The sequence below is a fragment of the Typha latifolia genome, chromosome 2 (genome assembly GCF_019914945.1).
Source record: "Typha latifolia isolate L0001 chromosome 2, TyphaL0001v2, whole genome shotgun sequence".
Taxonomy (NCBI): domain Eukaryota; kingdom Viridiplantae; phylum Streptophyta; class Magnoliopsida; order Poales; family Typhaceae; genus Typha; species Typha latifolia.
The window spans coordinates 8,688,926-8,715,355 of record NC_133087.1 but is presented as its reverse complement, the minus strand read 5'-3'; the positions used below and the strand labels follow the sequence as shown (position 1 = coordinate 8,715,355).

General features: G+C 36.3%; 1 protein-coding gene across 2 annotated transcripts in view; it reads left to right on the top strand.

The window, feature by feature from the left end:
* The first annotated feature begins 521 nt into the window (after nt 1–521).
* Nucleotides 522–26,430, top strand: part of LOC140781902 (1,4-alpha-glucan-branching enzyme 3, chloroplastic/amyloplastic) — a 64,116-nt gene continuing 38,207 nt past the window's right edge. The window contains exons 1-12 of one of the 2 annotated variants that reach the window (XM_073128192.1): nt 522–980; nt 1,063–1,134; nt 1,252–1,316; nt 1,984–2,661; nt 5,182–5,354; nt 5,427–5,516; nt 11,887–11,962; nt 12,239–12,346; nt 13,691–13,781; nt 14,303–14,404; nt 17,930–18,032; nt 21,048–21,185. In XM_073128192.1, the coding sequence (XP_072984293.1) occupies nt 685–980; nt 1,063–1,134; nt 1,252–1,316; nt 1,984–2,661; nt 5,182–5,354; nt 5,427–5,516; nt 11,887–11,962; nt 12,239–12,346; nt 13,691–13,781; nt 14,303–14,404; nt 17,930–18,032; nt 21,048–21,185 (1,992 nt within the window). In that variant the 5' untranslated portion in view covers nt 522–684. The remainder of the gene's footprint in view (nt 981–1,062; nt 1,135–1,251; nt 1,317–1,983; nt 2,662–5,181; nt 5,355–5,426; nt 5,517–11,886; nt 11,963–12,238; nt 12,347–13,690; nt 13,782–14,302; nt 14,405–17,929; nt 18,033–21,047; nt 21,186–26,430) is intronic. The other variant, XM_073128193.1, reaches the window with a different exon arrangement.

Genomic DNA, 26,430 nt, shown 5'->3' with positions numbered 1-26,430 from the left:
CCGTATAATTTCAAATTCGGTATATAGTTAATTTACAAATTTCGTATTAGGTATATAGTTAATTTACGAATTTCACATTTAATTTATGAAATTTACAGTTAATCTATGAATTTCAAAGTTTTTTCGATTAGTCTTTTATTTTATTAACTAAAGAGCAATTAAGGATACTTATATAAAAAAAGAAGAGAAAATTAAAAAATAGAAAAAAGGCAGAAGCAAAAGAAGAAAGGAAAGAAAAAAAAAAAGAAATAGTTGCACAAGAAGAAGAGTATATGATTATTTCTCTATATTATAGTGTCGCATCAGTATTTAATAAAATACTCGTTCACAGAAGAGTAAACTTAGAAAGAAGAAAAATAAAAAAAGATCTTATATGCAAAAGAAACCGAGAGCCCGAACTACAAAATCGAAACCCACTATATTTTTACTACAAATTTCCCTAATTATTTTAACACGTCTTATCTAATCACTCCATAAGCGACTTTTCGCCCTCTACTGCACTCAGTTTCCAAACTTCAAATATCCCCCGCGGCGGAGGCTTATCAGTTCGGTAAACCCTCGTGTCCGCGCTCCACTCTTCTGCTCTCCTTCTACCCTTCCCACCCTTCTCTCCCAAGCCCCCTTCCTCCCCCCCTACTTACTCTACTTTACTCTACTTTACTCTACTCTACTCTAAACTAACCGATGCCTTCCTCTCTCGTCCTAGCACCAGCAACACCGACCCATTTCCTCCTCCCTCCCAAGGACTGGTGCTCTCCTCTCTCTGACCCGCTCTGCCTCAACGGCAGCGTCCCAGTCACCCAAAGATGGAGGGGAAAGTGGAAGTGCAGTTCCTCAGCCCAGGAGCGTCCCGCCAAGAGCCAGCAGAAGCTGGCGCGCCGCATCCCGAGCCGGAAGGCAGAGTCGGATGTCGATCCGGTCGGCTTTCTCTCCAAACTCGGCATCTCCGACCGGGCCTTTTCTCAATTCCTGCGCGATCGGTATCACTTCCAGCAACTATTATTTTCCATACCACCACCACACTTCTTAATTACCATAGTCTTTCATTTGCTTTATGTTCAGGCATAAGGCATTGAAGGACCGCAGATTCGAGCTGTATTCCCGTTTTATCGATCTGAAAGAGGCATCTGCTGGGTAGGTTTTTATAATTTCCGTCTAGGATGTGATGTGTTCCTGTGGTTGAGAATTTGGTCTTGTGGATTTGTGACTTTAGCTCTCTAATTTATTGTTTCTTGGTGGACTTTTGGGCAGATATGAGATATTGGGAATGCATAGGCACCGGGAACATCGTGTGGATTACATGGAGTGGGCTCCAGGTAGTAATCTGCCCTATTTCCATTAATTCTTGATAGTTCGACAAGTTGGTGCTCCGAATTTCTGATTACTCCTCTTGGCAGGATTCTTTGTGAATTATAGTGATGGCTTGCAGCACACTAAGTTAGAGATTTTCTGTAGTGGGTCGCTAGTGAAATATTCTGTATGAAATCCACAAGGTCTTTTATTCTGGATTTTGGTTTTCTAGCACTTATAAGGTTAGCTTTCCTAGATGAAGTAATATGTTGTAAGTGTGGCAAAGATGATAGGAATAGGATAATAATAACTGGAACTTTCATAAACTATCAGAAGCAGTAATTATGTAATGTGCTATAAATATGAAGATCTGACTGATATTGAGCATATGTCGACTTGTTATATGCTCTCTGAAAAGCAATGTGTCAAGTTGAGAAGTCCATGCTTCCTAGCACGTAATGTCCCAGCAATGCATCAGTGGATTCAATGCGGTATGGGAAGACTAATAGGACCTAGTATTCCCTAAATGCTGTAAGGTAGTTGCCATTTAGTATTCCCTAGATTGGTTGCTTCTGAATGCATTAATTCTCTGTAATATTAACTGTTTGCTCTTTAAGTTCTGCATTTGCAAGGAACTCATTTCTATTTTATTATATTCTTTACTTATGACAATGTTGTAAATCTTGCTGTTAGGTGCTCGATATTGTTCTCTTGTTGGTGATTTCAATGAGTGGTCACCAACAGAAAATAGTGCAAGAGAAGGACACTTGGGGCATGATGATTTTGGATATTGGTCTATCATACTTGAAGATAAGCTTAGAGATGGGCAAGAACCAGATGAGTATTACTTTCAAGAATATAATTATGTGGATGATTATGATAAAGGTGATAATGCTGTTAATGTTGAAGAATTACTACAACGAGTAAATGATGAATATTGGGAACCTGGAGAATTGTGGTCTCGTAATTCTCGTTTAGAGATGGTTGCTAAGTTATATGAACAGATGTTCGGCCCTAATGGTCCCCAAACGGAAGAAGAATTAGGTGAGATACCTGATGCTGAAACACGATATAATGAGTGGAAAGCATCCCGGAATAATGACTCAACAAACAAATTGCCTTCCTTCGATATCATTGATAATGGGAAGGATGGTGATATCTACAGTGTTGCAGCTGATCCAATATCAAGTGAGAAGTTCCGAGCAAAGAAACCTCCTCTTCCTTACTGGATAGAAATGCGAAAAGGACGAAAAGCATGGTTAAAGAAGTATATGCCAGCTATTTCTCATAAAAGCAGGTATAGGGTTTATTTTAACACTCCTGAGGGGGATTTGGAGCGAATTCCATCTTGGGCTACTTATGTTCTTCCAGGTACATGTGCTTATCCACTTTGAAGTTATATATATGTCTTGGTTTTTCACTTCATTGCTAGACTTTGTTGTTTCTTATGTGGGAAGTGGAATCATTCTTTCTAATTTCAAGTAAAATTATTGTTCTCAATCCTTGTTTGCATTTTTCGGTGGACATGATTGAGAATTTTAATCTTGGTTATTTAAAGTTCTATAGACTTTCCGTAGACTAAATTAAAGAAAATATATTTTATCCCCATGTGGTTAAGTGAAAAATTGAGAAATGTCTCTCGAGACTTCCATTTGTAATATTGAACCCCTTTATGTTCTGACCATGAAACAAAGTTTCAGCCAATCCTGATTTGGATTGGACTAGCCATCCGATCCCACCCTTCTAAACTAGCCCTTTGACTGATGTTGGTAGGTTTTGCTTGGATTAGGCCAAAATGAATGAGTTTGAGACCCGTTTCGGTTGAAATGGGTTGAATCCTTCTCTTCCCCATCCTTTCTCTCTCTGTCTCTCCCGTTGTCTCTCCCTTTCACTTGGAGTTCTATCTTTGCTACTACAATAGCTAAGAGAGAGTTCGGTGATTTTTTTTCCTATTATTTTTTTTAAGTTAGTATTTTTATTGCATTTTATGAATTTTTTAGAATTCAATCTAATTAAAAAATAGTCCAATGCTGAAACGGCCGATATGTATCATTTTTTGTAGCAGTTGATCCCAAGTCCAAAACCAATATTTAAAACCTTGGTTAGGAAGTAAAAAGTAGATCGGGGAGAATCATAATCCATTATCAGAACTAATCATAAGCTCATAGATACAATTTTGAACTAAACTGGCTTAGGCATAGATAAATATTGAAGTAAAATTAGTTACAAAAGAGTAACAAAACCAATAGGACAAATATTGAAAGTAGATAGAGCATCTGACAAGTATGGAATTGGCCAAAGAAGCTAGTAATTGAGAGAGAATGCTTGTAGTTGAAGTTGCTTTTGATGAGTACAATCTCTCTTGTGATCATTATTAGAGATTTGACTATTGTATATAGAATTTGTGACAAGGATTGCCATGCTCATGGCTTGTGTTGTATTGCATGGCACACAACATAGTTGGCATGACAGAACTTAGAAACAAGGTTCAAAAAATTGAGATCGGGATTAGGATTAACCTTTCGAAAAAATGAGACATATTGGCCAGATCAACAGGATTGGCTGTATCGATTGCCCGGATCAGATTTTTTTAATTACATAAAATTTTAAATATTATTTAAAAATACAGATTTTTTAAAAAAAATTTAGAAAACATGACAAAAAAATTAAGAAAATAATAATTATTCACATATGAGTCTTAAAAATTAAATAAAAGTACTAACTTACTCAAAAATCAAAATTCAATGAATACTGAGTTGGCTCTCGTAAATCCCTGTAGTCGTCATAGTAATCACCATAAGTTTGAAAATAATGATGTCTAGGGTCTGGTGCTCTAAAAAATGATTGCATCGTATTATTCATATCAAATGGATCTTGTTGAATCTGAGAAGGATAATAATCAATATATGAATCTTATGTCTGAGGATATTTTAATCGTATTATTCATTAGGTAGTGCTTTAGCCTTTAATGGTTATTTTAACACTGGGAGCCGTAGAAGAGTCCAATTAATAAGAAACCATGAATTTGTTCAAAGGAGATGATACCTTGTAGATAGGTCCACAACCACCCTCTCCAAGTTTAGGTAGAGAAGTTGTTTGTAGATTATGCTATATGAGAGAAATCAAAGACCGAGAACTGAGTCACCTTGTTCAGTACAAATATTACATAAATTCAAAGAAAGCACCTCAAGGAACATCAAAATCATGGATAGATAAATATGAATCTCTTGATCTATAGGTAATTAGTTATGCATCTATGGATTGGTGTGGTTCAAGGTGAGGGTCACAGCGATGCCGGCACGCAACAGCCCCATGCTAAATCACGCAGTTTGCCCACTGTCACTCCTCTTTTCTGTCCTTCCATCAGTGCTGCCACCTCCCATCCAATATAGATAGTGGGTTTGTCTGATAAACTATGGCCAAGGATGCAAGAATATAAAAAAGGGAAAGAAAAGACTCTCCCTATAGACATAAAGTACAATGCATGTCACATCCAAACTTTTATACTCCTTGTAACTGTGATAGGGATAAAGCATATTTGCAGTTAAACTGAACTTATAGGAGAATGCCAAAGTTGCTAGATGTGTTAATTAGATTTGATACACAGTGATGAAAAGGTTTGGTCTCTCCCTGGTCATGCTTTTGGTATTCACAACTGATCATGATTCTAGAAATCGGGTTGTGACTGTACCACTTTCATTTCTGAATAGTTGCTACATGGATGTGTAGATGGATTGTATGATTGTTCTTGCCCTTGCTGATTGGGATGTGCTATTAAGAGACTAATGGAGTAAAGATAATTTTAATTCTTAATGATGTATCACTCTTGAGTCATACTTGGATGATGTGGTTCTTATGCTTTTAATTCCTATTATGCTTAATATTTATCAGAGGCAGAAGGAAAGCAATCTTATGCAGTGCATTGGGAGCCACCTCCAGAAGATATCTACAAATGGAGTTATAAGCGGCCTAAAGTTCCAAATTCTCTTCGTATATATGAGTGTCATGTTGGAATAAGTGGATTAGAGCCAAAAGTATCTTCCTTTGATGAATTCACTACCAAGGTACATCGTCTTTGAATTGATATACTTGTTCTTTATATCTGTCTTCTCTTATTTTTGGCTACTCTTATATAGGTCCTTCCACATATAAAAGATGCTGGATATAATGCTATTCAACTAATAGGGATTCTTGAGCATAGAGATTATTCTTCGGTTGGCTACAAAGTGAGTTGTATTTCTGATCTCAACTACTTGATTCTCAATTTTTTTTTTATGTTTTTTAATATTTCCGATGGAATTCTTAATATAACCATATTTCAGGATCAATAACTTTTAGCATGTTACATGTACCATTCAGAGTTGACTCTTTGAATATGACTGTATTAAATAGAGAATTGAGATGTGACTTCTCTGTCTCTCTCTCTCTATATATTAAACTGGAAGATAATTGAGTAGGTGCTGATTAGATGGTCATTTTTGAGGTCTGCTATAAACTTCAGAAACAAAGTGGAAATCTTTTAATTTTGGTTGGTGCTGATTAGATGCTATGTTCTAGGTTCAAAACTGAAAACCTTAATGTTTCAGATTTAACTGGTTTGAGAAAGGCATGGTTTTTGAGTTTTGGCTTGCATCGAATTTGGTCCAAAGGACTCATATGTGTTGTCTTTTGTCATCTCTTTGTTTCTTGATGGATACCAAGATGGAAAATAGAGAAATTTTAATAAAGTAGTTTAAACATTACTATAATGTATCAAATATTGTGAAAGTTCTTTTCTATTGTTATTCCAAAATCTACATTTCTTAGTAGTTTGAGAAATGGCTTTACGATGAAACATGAGACAAAAATCAAAAACTACCAAAACCATTAAAATTATTTAAACCAAGTAATCAACCTCTAGGATCTTGGTCAAAACTGAAATCTAGGCCACTTTATGGAATTTATTATTTACTGGGATGTAGGAATAGATATGCTTTTTAGCTAGGATCAAAATGGATTGAATACATATAGTGCTCAACCTTCATTCGAATCCATATTTTGTTTGGATATGGATCTGGATTTGGATATGTATATTAGATGGATAGCAAAAAATAAAATCATATCTTAACTAAATAGATATGGATATAAATCCGATACAAATCGGATTTTAAACGGATATGGTATCAGATACGGATCGGATCTTAAACGGATGCAAATACAGGTTGGATATTGATTGGATCTTAAATAGATATAAATACAGATTGGGTATAAATCGAATCTTAAACGAATATGGATGAAGATCGAGTATAGATTGGATCTTAACGTAATGCTCCTTAATCTAAAAGCTTAATCCCTGAGCAACATAGCAGGAGTACCAAGACGAGAATCACTCACCTTCAGGCTTGCTCATGGAAAAATGTCCAAAGAGTATGTGATATAGATAAACCAAATCCTGATTTAATCTCCATTACAATGAAAATAGATGAAAACATAACATACCCAATGATGCAGAGGATGGATAAGAAGTTTATAACCCTGATTGAATTGCATTCTTGAACATAATTCCTAAAACAGCAACTACAAAGAACACAAAATGAGGCAGGATTGTTAACCAAATTGAAATTGTTTGTATGCAAATGCATGCCCCTCTCGAGGGGAGTTACGCCAGTTGGACACCCACTCCTTAGCCTTGTAACCATTGCCCATTTTTGTAGGCTTGTGTCTTGATCAATCACCCTCCACCTGATAAAGAAAAAGAAAAATATAAAGAAAAATTAATTAGTTCATATCATATATTTACTTATGTCATAAAAACTTAACATTAAGATTGTAGTTTAACCATATATACATATTTCTATGAGTTGGAGTACAAACTACAATCTTTATGTTAAAAAAGTTGCAAATTTTTTTAATACTTCTCTGTGCATTGGTTGCACCTCAGAATTGTAAAGAGCTAATATACATATATAAATATATTCATGCATATTTTTATATTTATATGTATCCAAGTAGTATCGGCATATGTATGTATCTATCATCTATTGAGTCAAGACAATATATTATATCTAACTCAGACATTAATATAGAGAAGTTGGAATGCTCAGAAGTTTTATCTAACTCTAGGACCTTGAGGAGATATTATCAACAAAATCACATTGTGAATTGATCTCACAATTTGTTGAGATCATTGCAATTAGTTACTCAATGTAAAAATGTTTGGCAAGTTTACTGCTTAATTCATCAAGCAAGGTGTCCTATCTTTGTAGCAAATGTCAGATGTGAAATGTTTTGCTTCAAAATTGGAAGTCCACTTTGTCTTTTAATTAATGAACAATGAATAGAAATAAACATCAAAACTGAAAGAAGTTTTGAAACACAAGTAGATTAAGAAATAGAATTAATCAGAATAAGAATTTTCAAGAATTTAATCCCTTTTAGACTTGGAGTGCTCAAAATAAATCACAGTATTTATGTATGTCCAGACCTTCAATATGATAGTATTCAATGCCACTCTTTGAAACCAAGGTACAATAGTCATCGGGAAGGAGAGTCAGTCAGAGAGAGATGGAGGCAGCAACTAGCGAGTGAAGAGGGAGAGTCGTCTGAGCGAGATAAAGGTGTCCTCCAACAGGTGAAGACTGAAGAGGAAGATTTGTTGGAGAAAGTGAGGGAGTGAGGGTTTCGTAGTGGCTGATGAAGAAGGAATGAGGAGAACCGAGATAGATGAAAAGGGAGTAAGAGTTATAGGTTAATGGTTCAGGTAGCGATCCTACGCGAAGAGCACCGAGATGGAAAAGACTATTCAAGCCTTCGCAGCAGCCCTCCTTACCTAGCACCACCCCCTACATTGCTAGCGCTATTGGCCACAGTGGTACCAATCGAGAGGGAGGCAAAGTGCCAGCCCAAATCGTAATCAAAGCACCAATGCCGACCGCGGTAGAGATATCTTGCCATCTCTACAAATCGTTTCCACCATCGACGCAACGTCGGAGCAACCCTTAGTGACGATCCCATCGTCATCTTCCCTAGCCGCGGTGGAAATAAAGGTCAAAACCCTATTTTTCCACCGATGATGATCCAGACACTTTTGGTCCAAGCTACCACCGCCAGCACCTTAGACTACTGGCACCTGAGCCATAGCTTAAACTGCATGCACTAATATCCTGGCTCGAACCACTAGCGGCTAAGATTTGGCCCGAGCCACCCATGATTATGGCAGACTATGACTCAAACAAGTGGGCCTTAGAGCAGAATCCACCGTGGGGCTCTCCTCTATGTGGCAGACGAGACCCACATGGAGATCGAGGACATGCGGTTCGAGAGAGACGGAACGTATGGAAACCACCCTAAACACCTTGAGAATAAGGTGATCGGAATCGTGGTGGATTAATGCGAATCGAGTCAGATTAGATCGCATTATGTGGACATTTGTTTGAAACTCAAACTAATATAAGCTAACAAATCATTTCAAATATGCACTTATACTCATAAATAGCTATTATAGGCATCATATAAACCAACAAATATGCACTTAAGACTGCAAATAGCTATTATAGACACCATATAGGTTAGTAAATATGCACTTAAGCCTGCAAGTAACTATTATAGATACCATAACACCTAGCAAATATGTACTCAAGCAGCTATTATAGGCATTATATAAAGTTATAAACTAGCAAATATGCATATAAGCAAGTAAATGACTATTATAGACATCATATAAGCAAGCATATGATTATTATAGACACCATATAAGCAAGCACATGACTATTATAAACACTATATAAGCTAACAAATTCTTTCAAGTATGCACTTAAGCTCGCAAATGGCTATTATAATATCATAATATTCATATATTATAATAATGATCACTATCATGGCATGAAAAATGTATTTTTGTCTATTAAATTTACATATCATCTATTTTCCTCCAAAATTAATACTTTTTTCACTTTTTCACATCATATTACAAATAATAAATACACTATTAGCCTAGTTTAGAACCAAACATCAAATACTTTAGTCTAGTTCGAGGTATCTAAATCAAGACTAAGAAATAGGGCCAACTAATCTAGTTCAGAGCTTAGTCTCAAACCAAATAAGGTCTTATGTTCTTAGGCCAGATTTGACTAGATAGAGCCTGGTCCGTCCTGAACCAACCATTTTACATGATAATTTAAGTTATTGGGTCAGATCTGGATTAGATAAAGCTTAATTTGCAGCCCAACCTGACCAATTCAGAAATTACTAAATCTAACTCTAATTCATTGGTGACTTACCTCTTTTGATGACAATCACAATGACCAACCAGCATGGGATGTTTTGGGAGGCATGGGCGTTCCTGTTCGACACTTAAATCCTTGCTTCTATGTGCTTGAGTAGGAGTAATCTAAATATCAATGCGAATAAGTAATTATAGTTTTGTCTAACTTTAATCAGTTTTAACTGTCAACAAGACTACTAGAGGTACATAACATTATGGTGACAAATCAACAACACATGTACTTTTAGAAATAAATAATGATAGATGGTGAGGTAACAAATATACTTGAATAACAACCTCCATATTGATTCCCGATCTTGACGTGCATCAAGTTACTCTCTTATGGTTATTATAAGCCTGTGGTCTTTTATGTTTCATAGGAGAAAATTGATCTTTGTTAGAAGTTCCATCATTTGCCTTTATTTGGGTCTTCGATATGCCTTTATTTGGGATTCCATTAATAAACAACTAACTATGAAGAAATAGCAAATTCTGTTATTGATACTTAAGATCAAGGATGGCCGTATAGGTGGTGGCACAACACTTGGCACGGGGTGTGCCATTGGCACAAATATGATGACATGTGGAGCTTATTTTTTTAACTTTTTTTTAATTCCATCAATCATTATTAATCAATTCTATTATTATGTGTTAAATATTATTATTGTTCAATTATATTATGAAGTTTTTAATCATTAATATTAGTTTTAATAAATGTATTCAATCATATTATGTGTTAAATAATATGTGTATTTGACTATTGCTTTATCTTTAATAAAATAGATCATTTACAAAATTAATCTAAAGATAAAACACTATAATATAAGTTTTAATATATATATATATATATATATATATTTAAACTCAAAATCAAATATTGACATGCCGAAGATCCCAAAACATCTCTAAGTACCCTAAGTTTATTATGAAAATTATGTTAAATGCGTGCCACTAGTATGACCATCGTTGATTGAGATAATATGTCAGAAAAAGAAAGAAATGTCGATGAGGGAAAGTGTATTAGATGATGTTTTATGGTGATTCAATTATGTTTTGTCCATGGATGGCCGTGTTGGCCGACATGCCTCGTGTCGACAAGTACGCGTGCCATGCTGAGCCGTGCCAGTCCGACATGGCTGCGTACCAATCATTGTGCCATGTTGAGCTTTAAATTTTTTTTTAATTTTCATCAATCATTATCAAATCAACTGATCAATTGACTATTTATAAGGCTTAGATAAAATTAATGATAATGAGAGTAGAGATGATAATGATGGTAATGGTAATGGTGATGGTGATAGTGATAGTGATAATGACAAGACTCAGTCTGATAATGGTGATGAAGGAGATGAGACATGCGTTTCTATTACACAACCTTTTTAGAGAAGTATTATTTTTACAAAGACGAGTTTGTAGGTAACAGCAGGACATCAAAAGAAGTGCACCCATAGGATGATATAAATTCTTCATCATTATCATCATATCTATCACACACATAAGAGCTAGAACATCCTTATTATACTCCATATCCACAATCTGCATATGCTTATTGTGTGTTTATGCTTGTGTCGGTGCTGATCATTTTCATGCATGTTCAATATCCATATCGTATCATAAGAGAATTACAAAATTTCTATTTGTATGAAGACTATGTGAGACGTTACAACGAGCAATACTATTAATGAATGAGTTTTAAAAACATTGATAATATTTAATGCAACATTTTCGTGTTATTCTTGTACTAGCAAATGAAGTCCTTAGTTTTCCTCAACATTTTATGTTCAACTATATATTAAATATTATGTGTTCAATTTTAGTATGGGGTATTCAATTATATTATGTAGTGTTCAATCATTAATATTAATTTTAATGAATGTATTCAATCATATTATGTGTTGAATAATTATATTTAACTATTATTTTATATTTAATAAAATATGTCATTTAAAAAATAATTTAAAGATAAAATATTATAATATAGCTCTTAATAGATATATTTAAACAAAAAACTAAAGATTGTCATATCGAAGACCCAAAAACATTTCTAAATATCCTACAAAGTTTATTAAAATTATTATAAATGCGTGCCACTAGCATAACAGTAGATAGTTTCATCACATTGATATTTTGCGAAATCTATCTCTTGAGATCATTGTCCTTTATCTCCTAGTAGCTTTTCTGGTAATCGAACTCTTAGTGTGGTAAAATATAGATATTGGTACAACAGTAACAGATAAAGATACCTTCATACAGTTAAATCTTCTTTTAGGTTTGTACTTTCGACAAAGTCCTGAATAATAGTGTTATGGATTATGGAGCATTTCCAGTAAGTAAATCATCTCCTTTTATTGCAGGTCACTAATTTCTTTGCTGTCAGCAGTAGATTTGGTACTCCAGATGACTTCAAGAAATTGGTGGATGAAGCACATGGTCTTGTTTTCTCTATCACCTATATTTATCTCTCTTTAGTTTTTATGTCCAACACAGTTTCTTTTTGCCAATGTTTTCTCACCAAAAAGAGAGTAATAGCTTAAAAAAATGGCAAAAATGGTTTCTTTTTGTTTGCATCAGCAGATTAAATCTCTTTAGATTTTGTGCAGTACAATTAGTATATGAAATCAGACTTGAATGCTGATCTCTGTATTTGTTACGTACTTTCTAGTGTTACAACTATCTTTTTTCTGATACACAAAAATGGTTGTACAGGTCTTGGGATCTTGGTCTTCATAGATATAGTCCACTCATATGCATCAGCAGATGAGTTAGTAGGGTTATCACTCTTTGATGGATCAAATGACTGCTATTTTCACTCTGGTATTATGCTTTCCATCTCTAGCTTATTTATCCTTTGACTGAAGTTAATAGTGGGTAGCATCTTTTGTGCTTTTTAAAGTTTAAACATCATAAACATATTACTTTTTACAGTTGGTTTAATCATCTTTCTTCTCTTTAGTTTTCTCTATTTTTTTTCCTAATGTTTTGGAAAAACTTACTTATTTAAAGTATTGAATATATTTCTGGCCATATCCAGTGCATATCTGTATCAGATATGTAACTGATATAGATACATATGCTTAACTGGCGGATTCTTGCTTTAGTGGTTTTTACTAAAAGAGTGAAAATGACCCTACTGGTATATGTTGAAGTAGAGCTTCCTTCGAAGTGATAATTTATTAATTTCAATCTCTGTTTTGGATTAAACATGTACGAAAGTTTTTCTTCAGGATACTCATAAGTCATAATCCTATTTCTACAGCGAATTGGATGCATTGCACTACTAATAGTAGTAAAGTCCTTTTGATAGACATTACAACTATTTTATGCTTGAAATTGTCTAATGCCTATTCAAGAGCATGTGAAGGCTGTGCCATCGTGCCAGCAACACTCTAAAATGTGCCTATACTTGGCCCAAAACGTGTCATGAGCTAGGGTGGACACTCTCTTTTCCACTGACATTATAATCCTTGTTTGAGTCTACATGTCTCGTAGCTGATTGGTTTGAGATTATGGATTTGGTTCAGATCAGGTGGGGTCACCCGTAGCTTTCTCAATATCTTCCTGCCTGAACCCAGCTTGGTTCCGCCCCCCCCCAAAACTCGGCCCTAAAGTCCATTCACTTACTGGGTTCACCCTTACCAGCTCAGCCCGAAGGACGTTCCGGTTTTAGCATGGGCTAGGACTAGGCTTGAACCCAGCCAATGAGTATTCCTAATGGTTTCTCGTTCTGATGGCTTGCTAGCATGAGATGCGCTGCGTCTTAAGTGTCGCCGAAAAGAGATGTGCTGTCTGGCATGCACTGTACTAGTGGCACATAAATCCTTAGCTGTATCAATATGATGAGATACTACAATAGAAGTAAGATCCTCAATTTATACTACAATAGAAGTAAGATCCTCAATTTCCAATTTCCTGTTGAAGATCCTTAATTTCTAGTCTAAGATCCTCAATTTCCAGTAGTATTTGACTACTTTAGAGAGTACCGTATACAAGCATGTCATAGTATTTTTTGTTAGGTTTGCCTATTGTGCTGTTGGTTGTTTACTTTTTTTTTTTATTGACCTTCATGTTATCATCTTTTTAAAACCTTGCTAATTTGTTTGCACGTCTTGTTTAATAATGTTTATATGCACTTTGATGATAATGCTGTATCCCTACTAGGAAAGCGAGGACACCATAAATATTGGGGTACCAGAATGTTTAAATATGGTGATGTAGATGTGCTACACTTTCTTTTGTCTAATTTGAAATGGTAATTCTGAAACTTCACTCCTTTTTGGTAGTCATTTTCTTTTGGATCTTCATGCATCTATCTACTCTTTTATAATATTAATATGGGATAAATTACACTTAGACCTCCTAATCTATTGCCCATTTTTACAAAGATCCTTTTATTTTTCGTGGCGCATTGACTCTCCTAACTATGTAAAACCTCCAGAATGCTCCTTCCATTAGTTGACCATTTGATTTTTCTGTTTAAAATCTCACTTGACTGTGACATAATCAATTTTAAACATCTAGGACCATTTTACCCTTATTTTGAGGAAAGAGAAAAAGCTGAGAGTGAGATGGTCATGTGACATTTCCATTGACAACCTCAAGAGTTGAGAGATATTAGATAGTTGATAGAGTCAAAGTGTCAAAAATAAATAAGGGAGTATATGTTAAAATAGGTAATAGTTGTGCGGTTAGGTGTAACTATCCCTAACAATATTAACACTGAAACTTTTTTTATCTTACTTGTCTCACATTGCTTGAAATTTATATTAATAGGTGGGTCACCGAGTACCAGATTGATGGGTTCCAGTTTCACTCACTTGCATCCATGTTATATACTCACAATGGTTTTGCTACGTTTAGTGGTGCAATGGAGGAGTAAGTGGTCTTGAATAATGCATAATGTATGCATTTATCTCAGAAAAAAATGATTATGCATCACTAGAATCTGTTTATCTTTTGATGATTGTCTTTAAATATGAATGTGTCACTTGTCACAGTACTACTATTCTTGCAATTATGAGTTAAGAGATACTATGGAATTTGTACATACGAATTTTATCTTTTTAACATCCAAGCAACCTGAAGCATGAGGAAGGATGGGTCAAACACATGACATAGTATTAGTTGTCATGGTAACTTGCACAAATGAAATGTATTAGTTGTCACGATACTGCTGCTGCTATGAGTAGTACTCAATTGCATGACATGTTAACCTTCTTGCTGAAATTCATGTATTCTTAGCAACAAAAAGCTAGAATATATAAAGTAATAATATGAACTTCTGTAGAACCTGGAAATAAGAATTACCATGCTGGCAAGGTCGAAAATTATAAAGATAAAACAAACTGATGTAGTATCAAGCATTTCCTAATTCTTATAGGATTCCTATCCTCAAAAGGTTTACTAATCTTAAAGCGCTTCCTACTTCGAGTGCCTTAATTATTTGGTTTCCTAATAGTTGCTACTTTCCTATCTAGATTGGATTCCTAGTAGTTTAGGGATTCTATTTGCTTTAGGATTATTCGGTTATTTCCTATATAAGGAGATGGTGTATGATGGAGAACACATCATTTTTGATGAAATATATTGCTAGTTCTATTTGATTTATTCTCATTCTATTTTTGTGACAGTGATCACAAAATTCTTTCGCCAAATACACCAAATTGGTATTAGAGCTGTCTTTGTCCTAGGGAGATCTCATTGTGGTCAGCGTTGTTCAAATAGCAATAGGCTCGTGGGGCCGCTAACCTTGCAACAACTCAGATGATGTGACAACTTAGGTTGGGACACATGATTGACCTCAACCTTCTATGCTTGGTAGATAAATTGTGGGTAGCAGTTGAACAACAGTAATGAACAAATCCAACATTGAACCTTTATTAAAAAATGAGTTGGGTAGGAGACAATGCACATCCTCATTGTCTTGTCTATGATGAAAATTCTAGTGACAACGAACTAGATCTCTTTCTTGAACATAATTCAAGGACAGGAAGAACCTATCATGATCCGCAAGAACATATTTGGGCTTTTTGCATGAAGATAGATCATGTGTCTTTTAATGGTCAATTAAGTATTGAAGATTTGTTGATTTGATTTCGTAGATGGAGCGCTTCTGTAGCTACATGGAGATTAGAGAGGAAAAGTGTCACGACTCGAAATTGGAATCATGACCAACCATGCATCTCAATACACTTGAGATATACGAAGTCTTACTAATACTTCCTAAATGTATAATGGCAAGAATAAATAAACGAAGAGGATCTGCTTTATTAAATTTAAACTAATTGTAATGAAAATAAAACAATGTCATTGTTATTATGTCTCTAAACAAAAAAAAATTAACAATTAATTTAAAACATAAGACCAAAAGAGCAGAAAGGTAAAAAGGTAGGTTCTAAGTGGAGATAGGGTCTCGATACATCTCGCTTAGTCGCCACGCTGACCATTATCTGAGATAATTAAAGAGTAAAAGATTCATGAGCCAACAATTATAGCTCAGTGAGTGGAATCCACTCGAAAATCAAATAAATTCTAAAATTTTTATAGTGTTAAATAAAACCCAAGTTCAACAATATAAATAACAATTTTCAAACAGACATGTTCTTAAAATAATGACAATAATAACAATAGAGAGTCATAACTTGTAACCTTGCTTAGTTTCAATATAAAGATATTGGACAGATAGCAAAATTTAAAAATCATATCCTAACTAAACAGATAAGAATAATTTTTGGATAGATGGTCTGATCTTAAATGGATGTGGATCAAATTTATTTAAATAAGCAAACTAAAAACTGTAATTCATTAAAAAATATGCGATTAAATGGATATTTGATATTTGTATCCATATCCAAAATATTATATTCGATTCGTATCTGTAATCGTATCTATATCCGATATTTTTACCCGTAGCCGAATTCGTATATTCTACCCGTATCCGAATCTGTATTTGAGTTGGGTAGGAATATTTTATCCGAATCTTATCTGAATATGGTCGGATAGCGGGTTTATCAGAGTTAATCTGATCGGTTTTCACCTCTACTTCTAGAGTATCGGATATGGGTGGTCGTTGGTTGGTGAAGATGAATGGTGGTGGATCAAGTGGTAGGGGAGTGATGATGGCGAACGGTGGTGGAAAGAGTAGATGGGCGGCAGTGGTGGTAGAGATTAAGTTTTTTACTCCTAAATTATCTTATTCTTACACTTGAGATATTTAGAGCTAAATAAATCTCAATGCTTGAATGGATTAAAAATATAATTGATCCCCATATATATATATACAAGAGTCCTACACGGACACGACCCAATTCGGATCAGCCCTAAAGGCTTACATACGATGAAGATTGCTCAATATAAACACGATTAAGAGATAAATATGACTTAGAGATAAACTTGAACTTAATAATAATAACTAGCTCATCTTACTATAGGGCCCACTGCCCACTTCTCTTGATGTGATCCCCCAAAGCCCCTGTTGCTTGGATTGACCTGATTCGGGTTTGATCGCATCATGAAGTCGGTGAGATAGAAGAGAAATTAGGCACAAGGTTTGGTTAAGAGTAGTGGATTGGATTGAGATGGATTAGTTGATGTGGGGCTCGTATGTGGGGCAGATTATTGAGTATCACATGCAAGAGTTTAATCTCAAATTGGAACCGGAGTAAAAAGTGAAATGGTATTATATAGCTTTTGGGCTGTGTTGTGGTCTAAGGTTTGTGTCAACAATCTTTCACTTAGACTAACATTTGCATGGTGGAGGGAGGGGTAAGCAAGAGGTGGAGGGATAGTATGAGGGAAGGCTGGTGGACCAAGGGAGATAGAGCAGGAGGAAAAGAGAGAAGCATGTTAGAGAGAGGCATTGAATTAAGTTTTCCAACTCAATATGTGACATTCTCCTTTCTTCCCTCTTTGCACTCTATCCGTATCTGCTGGCCCTAATCTGTTGCTCCAATACGATATATGTCATGCAACACTTGAGTTCTTGATCTGATATCATTGTTGAAAATTTCTGACTAAAAGTGGCCTATAACACTAGACACCAATCCACCACAAAAACCAAGCATAGATCTTTTAATTGCCAATAGTCATTGAACTTATGTTTGTCAAGCCCTTTTTTTGGACAAGGATAGTTGGTTGATGACAATCCTAAAATTCTTTGCCCTTTATGTCCACAATAGCATCATATGACATGTCTAGTTTTTCCTGTATCGACTATGTTACTTCACTTACGGGTGCTCACTTTGTTCTAGTATCTCTACATGTTGAACAACCATGTTCTTCATGTAAAAATTATTCTTTCATTTTTGTATTTAGATTGTATAACATACTTGATTCTTCTAAGTTCTAGCTTTTCTTACCATCTTTTAGATACTCATTTTGTTGACCATTTTCTTCTTATAGGTATTGCAATCAATATGTTGACAAGGATGCTTTGATATACTTAATTTTAGCAAATGAGATGCTGCATGAACTTCATCCAGATATTATTACAATTGCGGAAGATGTAAGTGGGCATTGAGTTGTTTCTATAAGAAATTGCAAGCACAATTTTTCCTTGTATTTGATTTAAGTTCATTTTGTTTTCTTTTAGACATTATTCATATTATGTGTCTAGTCTCAGAAAATCATTCCTCTCAGTTTAGGAGACTATACCCATGGGTTTCTTTTTTTCCTTTTGTGCTGCACAATGCCAATTTTCATGGAGTAGCACATGCTACCAGCCCTATATCAGTGCACACCTTAGTACCTAACATTAAAGAATTGAGATATCCTAACCTCAACCAATATGATCTCATACAAGCCGGTATCAGTGATAGTCCTCATTTCCTTTTACTGATCGATACAAGTCCTTTATCAATGCTAAAGCTGCCTATGACTTGGGAATCACTTCCAATTGTTTCAGAAAATTTAAAGCAAGTGCATGAGAGGAGTAGGCCTGAAGTTTAGCTTAAATTTGTAGAATCACCTATGCTCAGATATGAACAATCTTAGGATGAACCACTTAGCAAACAAAGGAATTTTAGGAATTGGATAGCTTGAGTATTTTATTGACTAACTCAGTGTACGAGAATGGAAATATAAGAGAATAAAACAAGGACGCATTAGATTTTTGTTGAAGGACACCAAGGGAGGGAGATATACCTTGAGAGAGCATCACCTTGACTTTCAATTCTAGCAATCAGATACTATAACTGATAAGAATTAAGTCTGAGTTTCTTTTCCAGTTTACTAGAGCATTCATTTTATTTTTGCTGTACGTATTAGATTATTAGTTCACACCCTACCTTTTAATTTATTTGTATTGATGCCTATTGCCTTTAAGGTCCAAAAAGCATCCTTGGTTATATTCAGCTCAACAAACATATGACAGAATAGTTTTGGCTGAAACGGTTTGGTTTCGGCCGATTTTTCAAACCATGATAGACTGTACAAGCCAACAACCTGCAGAAGCAATGACATATGAACTGTGACAATGAATGAAGAGAATATAAACTTAGTACATGTCATGGTATATGCACATCCCTAGTAGAATAGAATAATCTTACACTTCATACTCCTGCAAACAATTAATGAATCCAAGAAGAGTACACAGAGACTAATGGAGAGGAAAAATTATCATGATATCAAGTAGATGATTGGATGACAAATTTAACCAACGAAGGGAAATCTAGAGGAGATAGGAAGACCGACACTTGAGGACAAGGTGATGTTTCTAACTGTTAAGCATTTGAGAGCATCCATGACTAACTACATGTCCTGTAGAGATGAGCCAATAATGGATGTAAGCAATAGCTTCTAAGTCTACATTGCCATGGGCCACATGGTTGGATGCAACATGTGCTAGGTTCAATGGTTGGAAGCAAGGGTTGCGATCCGCACCTGGCCTCATTGTCAGGTTGTGTCTGTGGTCATATTTTTTTTTTCTGCCCTGACTCCGTAACTCTTTTGAATTTTCTTCTTGTTCTCCCTCTGGGCCTCCGGCTGTTTTGATGGTGATTGTTAAGGGGATCTAACTGCCAGAGTTAAATGACAGTGGCTTTGGGTGGTCTTCATCCATCAAGGCTCTTATCTCAATCTCTCTATATGTCCGAAAGCCACCTAATGATTTTTACTGAATGGAGGTTATACTGGAACAATTGTTGCAAAGAGGCTACTTTCTGTCATTTTTTAATTTGAATTAACTGTAATAAGTTTCAATTTAGTCTTAAACTAGGTTGATTCCTCTTCCATTATAGATAATTCTCCCTATAAGGTCCTTAGATAACCATTCAATTTCCTTGTAATTTGGTAGTTCTAATTGTACTTAGCCAAACTGCAAACAGTTTATTGAGCCCATAGAAAGCTCAATTGATAAATCAAATTATCATTTGAAATAGCCCTAATTGACCTAATTGTTCGACTGATCAAGCTTCTGTGATAGGCTTTGCCTTTTTTCAATCAGTTTGATTACCTATCCTCAACTTTTATCAGATGGTCAGTAATCATGGCATATAATATAGCATTATGCTATCTGTCAAACAATTTACATTCAACTTGTTATTTATGTGCGACTCTTTCACAAACTTCAATGAAATTGGCCAAGCATGATCTTCACTTAGCATTATGTTCTACTATCATCACATGTGTAATTTGCTGGATATACTTCTTTAAAGTCCTATTCCATGAATTTGATATTCAAAATTGCACTATTTCACGTTTAGTATTTTTCACATAGGTGGTCTAAAATTTGTCTGAAAAATATTCTAGTCTCAGTGATAAGCATGGTGATATCAAACTAATGGGTTTTCATGCTTGTAAATTTATATGGATGATTTTGGAAACCTGGGTTATTACTATTGCATTTGGTTGGAGTTGAGTGAAAGAAAACACCTAGCACTTCAAAAGCTATGTTCTAACTTCTAAATAAAGGAGCACATACCAATAAGAATAATACATCAAATTGAACTTCCTTATGTTTCCTAGTTTTAATAAATATATGGTGGTTAGATCATCTATCAGTTAGGATATATATAAGAAAAATACTGCATGATGTAGCGGCTGTTATTCACTTATTGTTGCAATAGAAGTTACCATGAAGTTGATTCCCTTATTTTCTTGCAAACTTTATATCTATAGAGCCACAAAAGTATTAAAAATTAATTTTTTTAGATATCTTATATTCACTTATATCTCTTGGTAATTTATTTCATGTTGGTTGTATTGACGTATGGGGATTTTTCTCATTTCACACCATGCCTTACATATTTATTGTTGGCAACTTCCATTTCACTATTTTTTACTTGACCGCTAAGTATCTCAATAAATCATCAGAATAGACCCCAAGTGATCCCTACATTTTTCATTAAATCAGTAAAAAAATCTGGGTAAGGTGTTTTTCAGTGGCCTAATAGAAATGCAGGGGGAGAATAAAATTAGTGAATAGGCAGGGTGTAAACCACAATTTGTATACATCTTTTATTGAATTTATGTGCTTAGGATCAAACATTATATTTCATTGACTTCATACTTTGTTTATTAGGTAACACTCTATCCTGGATTATGTGAGTCAACCACTCAAGGTGGATTGGGTTTTGACTATTGGGTCAATCTTTCTATTCCAGAAATGTGGTTATGGCATCTTGAAAATGTTCCTGATCAGGAATGGAGCATGAGTAAGGTCTGTCTAGTGGTTTTTAGACTTATCTTCCAGCATATCTTTTAGTGCCAAATACGAATGAAGTATTGCATGTTTAGCTCTTGGATCCTTTTATTAGTTCTTAATATGTGATAGCTAAAGGGTGTATCATTATGATTTAGAATTTTTGGTTATTCAAATTAGAGCCTGATGTATGTTTCAAATTGGAGAAATAGTACTTTGAACAGATGCATTTATATTGAGGTGGGGGTTGTCCTATCCTCTTGTGGTATCCTATTTTTGGGTTTTTCTTTTCAGCCCAGTATATTAATTCTTTTTGACAAACCTTTTAGACATTTACTGAATGGATTGGATGTCATATTTATCTTTTCTTCTAGTATATGCTGTCTTTGTGAGGACTTTGTTGAGACTTGAGAACTGGAATTGTAAGAACCAGAAAAAAAAATGGGGTTGAGAGAGGAGGGTGCACGTGCAACCCTCTCCCCTCTCCCTTTCCGGCACGCAACGAGGCGCAGCAAAAAAAAATCTCTCGCCTAATCCAAATCAGATTAGATTTGGATTTTTTTTCTTTTAATCTATAAATTAAACCCTAATCTTTTCTCTTTCTGCTTAACCATCTCAGCCCCCTTTTCTTTTCTTCTCTCTTCTTTCGCTTTCTATTTTCTCACCGTCGGAGTCACGCCGTGGAATCGGCCTGTCGGAGTGTCGCCGGAGCCATTGGAGACCACCATGTGACTCCTAGGTAAACCCTCTCCCACCCCTCAAATTTAATTAAAGTTTAATAAGGTAAATTAGAAATACCTAAATTTGGGTTTCTCAGCTTCATTGGCAAATTAGGCCGGCCGGCGGCTTTGGGTCGTAATTGCTTCGTCACCGGAAGCTTCGTGCTCTAAGCCCGGTGTCGATGATATCTTCTAGGAGGCCCTCGTGGCTCGGGTTGTGGTTGGCCATGAGTGGGAAATCTTCCATTGTTGGTCGCTGTGGTCGACCTTTTCTCTAGTGCAGGTTGTCGAGGTCGCTAGGGAAGCTCCGACGAGGTCGATAGGTTGCCGGCGACAATGGTCGCCGGCGATGCTCTCTCTCCCCCTTCCCTTTTCTCTTTTCTTTCTCCCTCAACGATCTCTTGGGAAAGAAAAAGGTTGGGCTCGGGTTCAACTCGAGCCAACCTTTTTCCTTCTCTCGAGTTTGGGTTTGGGTTGCGGACCCGACTCGACCTCTAGCCTTAAGTCATGGGCTGCAGGCCGACCTGCAGCCCAGTTCCTTGTTGGCTTTGGGTTGGGCCAAGGCCCAACCCAACTAGCATGAGGTGGAAGGGTGGGCTAACTGCAGCCTAATCCAATCTATTATCTTGGTTGAGCCTTGACCAAGCCCGATTACTTCTATTTTTTTTGGAATGGGCCGGGCCAGAAATAGCCCAGCCCAATCCAATGGGTAATTTAACCCATTTTAGTTCTTTTTAAATTTTAGAAATAATGATATTATTCAAATTGAAAATTTTATTATTATGTATTATTAAAGGTGGTGATTTTTAGTATGTGAGTTAGAGATTTGAGATTTCGGTTATCTTGCCTAGACTTAGGTGAGTGAGTTCACTCACATATTTATTTAATTATATTTCGTACCTTTATTAGACCATGTAAATTTTATGTGTGCAAATTTATTTATTTCATCCTTACGTGCAAAAATTTAATTGTTACATTTTCTGTGTGCATTTAATCATTGTACTCAGTGCATTACCATACTTTGTGCAAATATTAAATTTAGTGAAAAGAAAAAATGAGACTAGTATTTGTATGACTTAGAGAACAGTCACGGTGTAAATCGTTTGCGATTTTTCGTGGTGACTCAAGTCTATCTGGAAGTTTAGGGGAAAGTCTTAAATCAGATCACTGCGGTGACTTTCTTAGATGACTTTGGCGGGGTTAGGGAACAATTCTATGATGAATGAGAAATTTCTAGGTGACTCTAACTTCTCTCAACGGTTAGTGGAAAAGACAGAGTGTATTGATCACATAGTGATACCATCTGATGACCCTAATCGGATCAGCTATGAAGAAAAATCCTGAGCGTCATCTCGAGGTGACTTCTAGTTGATGTGGATCCACATGATTTAGACCCATTGAAACATATGACAGTATAAATATTGAAAAAATGTTAATATATTGAAACTGTGCAAGGTTACAACTTGTGACTCTATTGTTATCATTGTCATTATTTAAAGAGCATGTCTAATGCAAATTGTTATGTATATTATTGATTTTAGTTTTTTTTTGAAACTATTTAGTTTTCGAGTGGATTCTACTCATTGAGCTATAGTTGTTGGCTCATGAATTTCTTTTTTATTTATTTATTTATCTATCTCAGGTAATAGTCAGCGTGGCGACTGAGCGAGACGTACCCGGACTCCACCTCCATTTAGGATCTACCTATTTACTTTTTCGCTCTTTTAAATTTTATGCTTTCGATTATATGTTAAATTTTATTTCGTTTAGAGACTCAAAAACAATAACATTGTTTTATGTTTATTGCAATTAGTTTTAAATTTAAATAAAGCACATCTTCTTCGTTTATTTATTCTTGCTATTGTTCACTTAGGAAGTATCAGTAAGGCTTCGTGTATCTCAAGCATATTGAGATGCATAGCCGGTCATGATTCCTATCTCGGGTCGTGATAGAAATGGCTTGGTTCATGTGGTTTGACAATAATATTTGTCACGACCCGAAATAAGAATCATGACCGGCCATGCATCTCAATATGCTTGAGATGCATGGCCGGTCATGATTCCTATTTCGAGTCGTGACAATGTTGGTATCAGAGCTTAAAAATTGTGTTATCCTAAATCACCCTTAGAGTTGTGTGGAGGTCCGGTGGCATCAGCTCAGGTTCGTTATGAAATTTTTATTATATTCAGTAAAATTTTTCTTATCTCATTTATAAATCTTGAAGGGACAATATGTATACGCGTCGTCGTCGACAAGGAGCTGCGGCTCAGAGTTTATCTCCTGACAGGAGTAGGGAGCAAGAGCCGGCTCCTGCTTAAGCGCCAGCTCTTGCACCTACTGCTATTCCTGGTTCGGGATCGGAAACTGCTCCTACCCCTGCCCAGATCCCCATTCCTACCCCAGTTCCTGCTACTCATACAGTGGTGTTAGTGTTTCAGACCCTTCTTCAGGTCGTTGGAGGGCAGCCATCGCAGACTCCGGCTACATCAGAGTCAAGGCCCCTTAGTCTAGATAGGGGTACAGTATTTGAAATTTTTTTGAAGGCATCTCCACCTACCTTTAGAGGGACCACTGATCCGATTGAAGCAGAGGCATGGCTGCTGCGAATCGAGAAGATATTGCGAGTATTGGATTGTTCAGAGGATCAAAAGGTTGCTTTGACGACCTATATGTTTGAGGATCGGGCAGAGCATTGGTGGCAGATGATTGAGCGCCAGTTCATTGGACGAGAGAAGGAGCTGACTTGGGGAAACTTTAAGAAGATTTTCTTCGAGAAATACTACCCTCGGGCTTTAAAGAAAAAGAAGCATGATGAGTTCTTTGAGCTGAGACAGGGAGGCATGTCTGTGGTGGACTTTGAGGCGAGGTTCACCGAGCTGTTGTGATTTGTTCCACATATAGCAGCGAGCGAGGAAGAGAAAGTTAGCTTCTTCGAGGGTAAGTTGCGGCCAGCCATCAGAGATAGGATATCACTATTCCAATGTCAGACACTTCCAGAAATGGTGTCTAAGGCACTCCTCGCCGAAAGAAACATTGGGGAGCTTCACCAAGAACGAGAACAACATCCATAGAAGAAGCCGAGGAGGTACCAGGAGCAAAACAGAGGAGATGGTCAGTCGTCTGGACAGCCCTTGAGGGTCGGGAGTGGACCAAACCCTTCTGGGGGAGGTCCCAAACAGAGTCAGCCTAAAAATTGTACGAGGTGTGGACGCTCACATTCGTCTAGTGTTGGGTGCAATGGAGTATCACGAAGCTGCTACAACTGTGGAAGACCTGGCCACTTAGCGAGTGATTGCAGAGCACCACGTGGGGGATGGCGTCCGACTTCTCAGCAGGATCAACAGCATCGGCCGTCCCAGTCTGGCACAGCGAACAATAGGCCTCCAGCAAGTAGCGGAAATTCAGGAGCGAGGCCAGAGAATAAAGGAAGAATTTATACTTTGACGCAGGAAGAAGCTGAGCACTCACCATCCGTGGTGCAAGGTACATTATCTATTTCTTCCATACCAGCTAAAGTCCTTTTTGACTCTGGAGCCTCTCATTCTTTTGGTTCACCTGATTTTCTCTCCTTATTACCTATTGCACCTGAGATTATGGAATCATATTTAGCAGTGACCACCCATAGGGAGGACCATACTTTTAAATCTTATCTACAGATCTTGTTTAGTAGAGATAGACAGTCAGAACCTTCCAGTAGATCTTATTTGTCTAGACATGCATGATTTTAATGTTATACTAGGTATGGATTGGTTATCTGCACATCATGCTATAGTGGATTCTAGAATGAAAAGGGTTACATTTTCTATTCCGGAGAAGCTAGAATTTTTCTTCCATGGTGAGCGAAAGATTCCTACGACCAGTATTATCTCAGCACTTCAAGCAAATCGATTAATGAAGAAAGGATGCCCAGGCTTTTTGGCATCGGTAGTGGGCGTGGAGCGTGCAGAGCAGGAGATTCATGAACTTCAAGTGGTAAATGAATTTTCAGATGTTTTTCCTAAAGATCTACCTGGTCTTCCACCCGATAGAGAGATAGACTTCACCATAAATCTGCTCCCTGGCACTGAACCAACATCAAAGGCACCCTACAGGATGGCACCAGCAGAACTTAGAGAGTTGCAGACCCAACTTCAAGAGTTACTGGATTTGGGTTTTATTTGTCCGAGTGTATCACCTTGGGGAGCACCAGTTTTGTTTGTAAACAAGAAAGATGGATCGATGCGTCTTTGCATTGATTATCGGGAGTTAAATAAAGTCACTGTGAAGAACAGGTATCCACTACCCCGGATTGATGATCTTTTTGATCAACTGCAAGGCTCTCAGGTCTTCTCAAAAATCGATTTGAGGTCTGGTTATCACCAATTGAAGATAAGAAATGAAGATATTGCAAAGACAGCATTTAGGACTCGCTATGGCCATTATGAGTTCTTAGTGATGCCTTTTGGTCTTACAAATGCACCTGCAACTATTATGGACTTAATGAACCGGATCTTCAAAACCTTCTTGGACCAGTTTGTTGTGATATTCATTGATGATATATTGA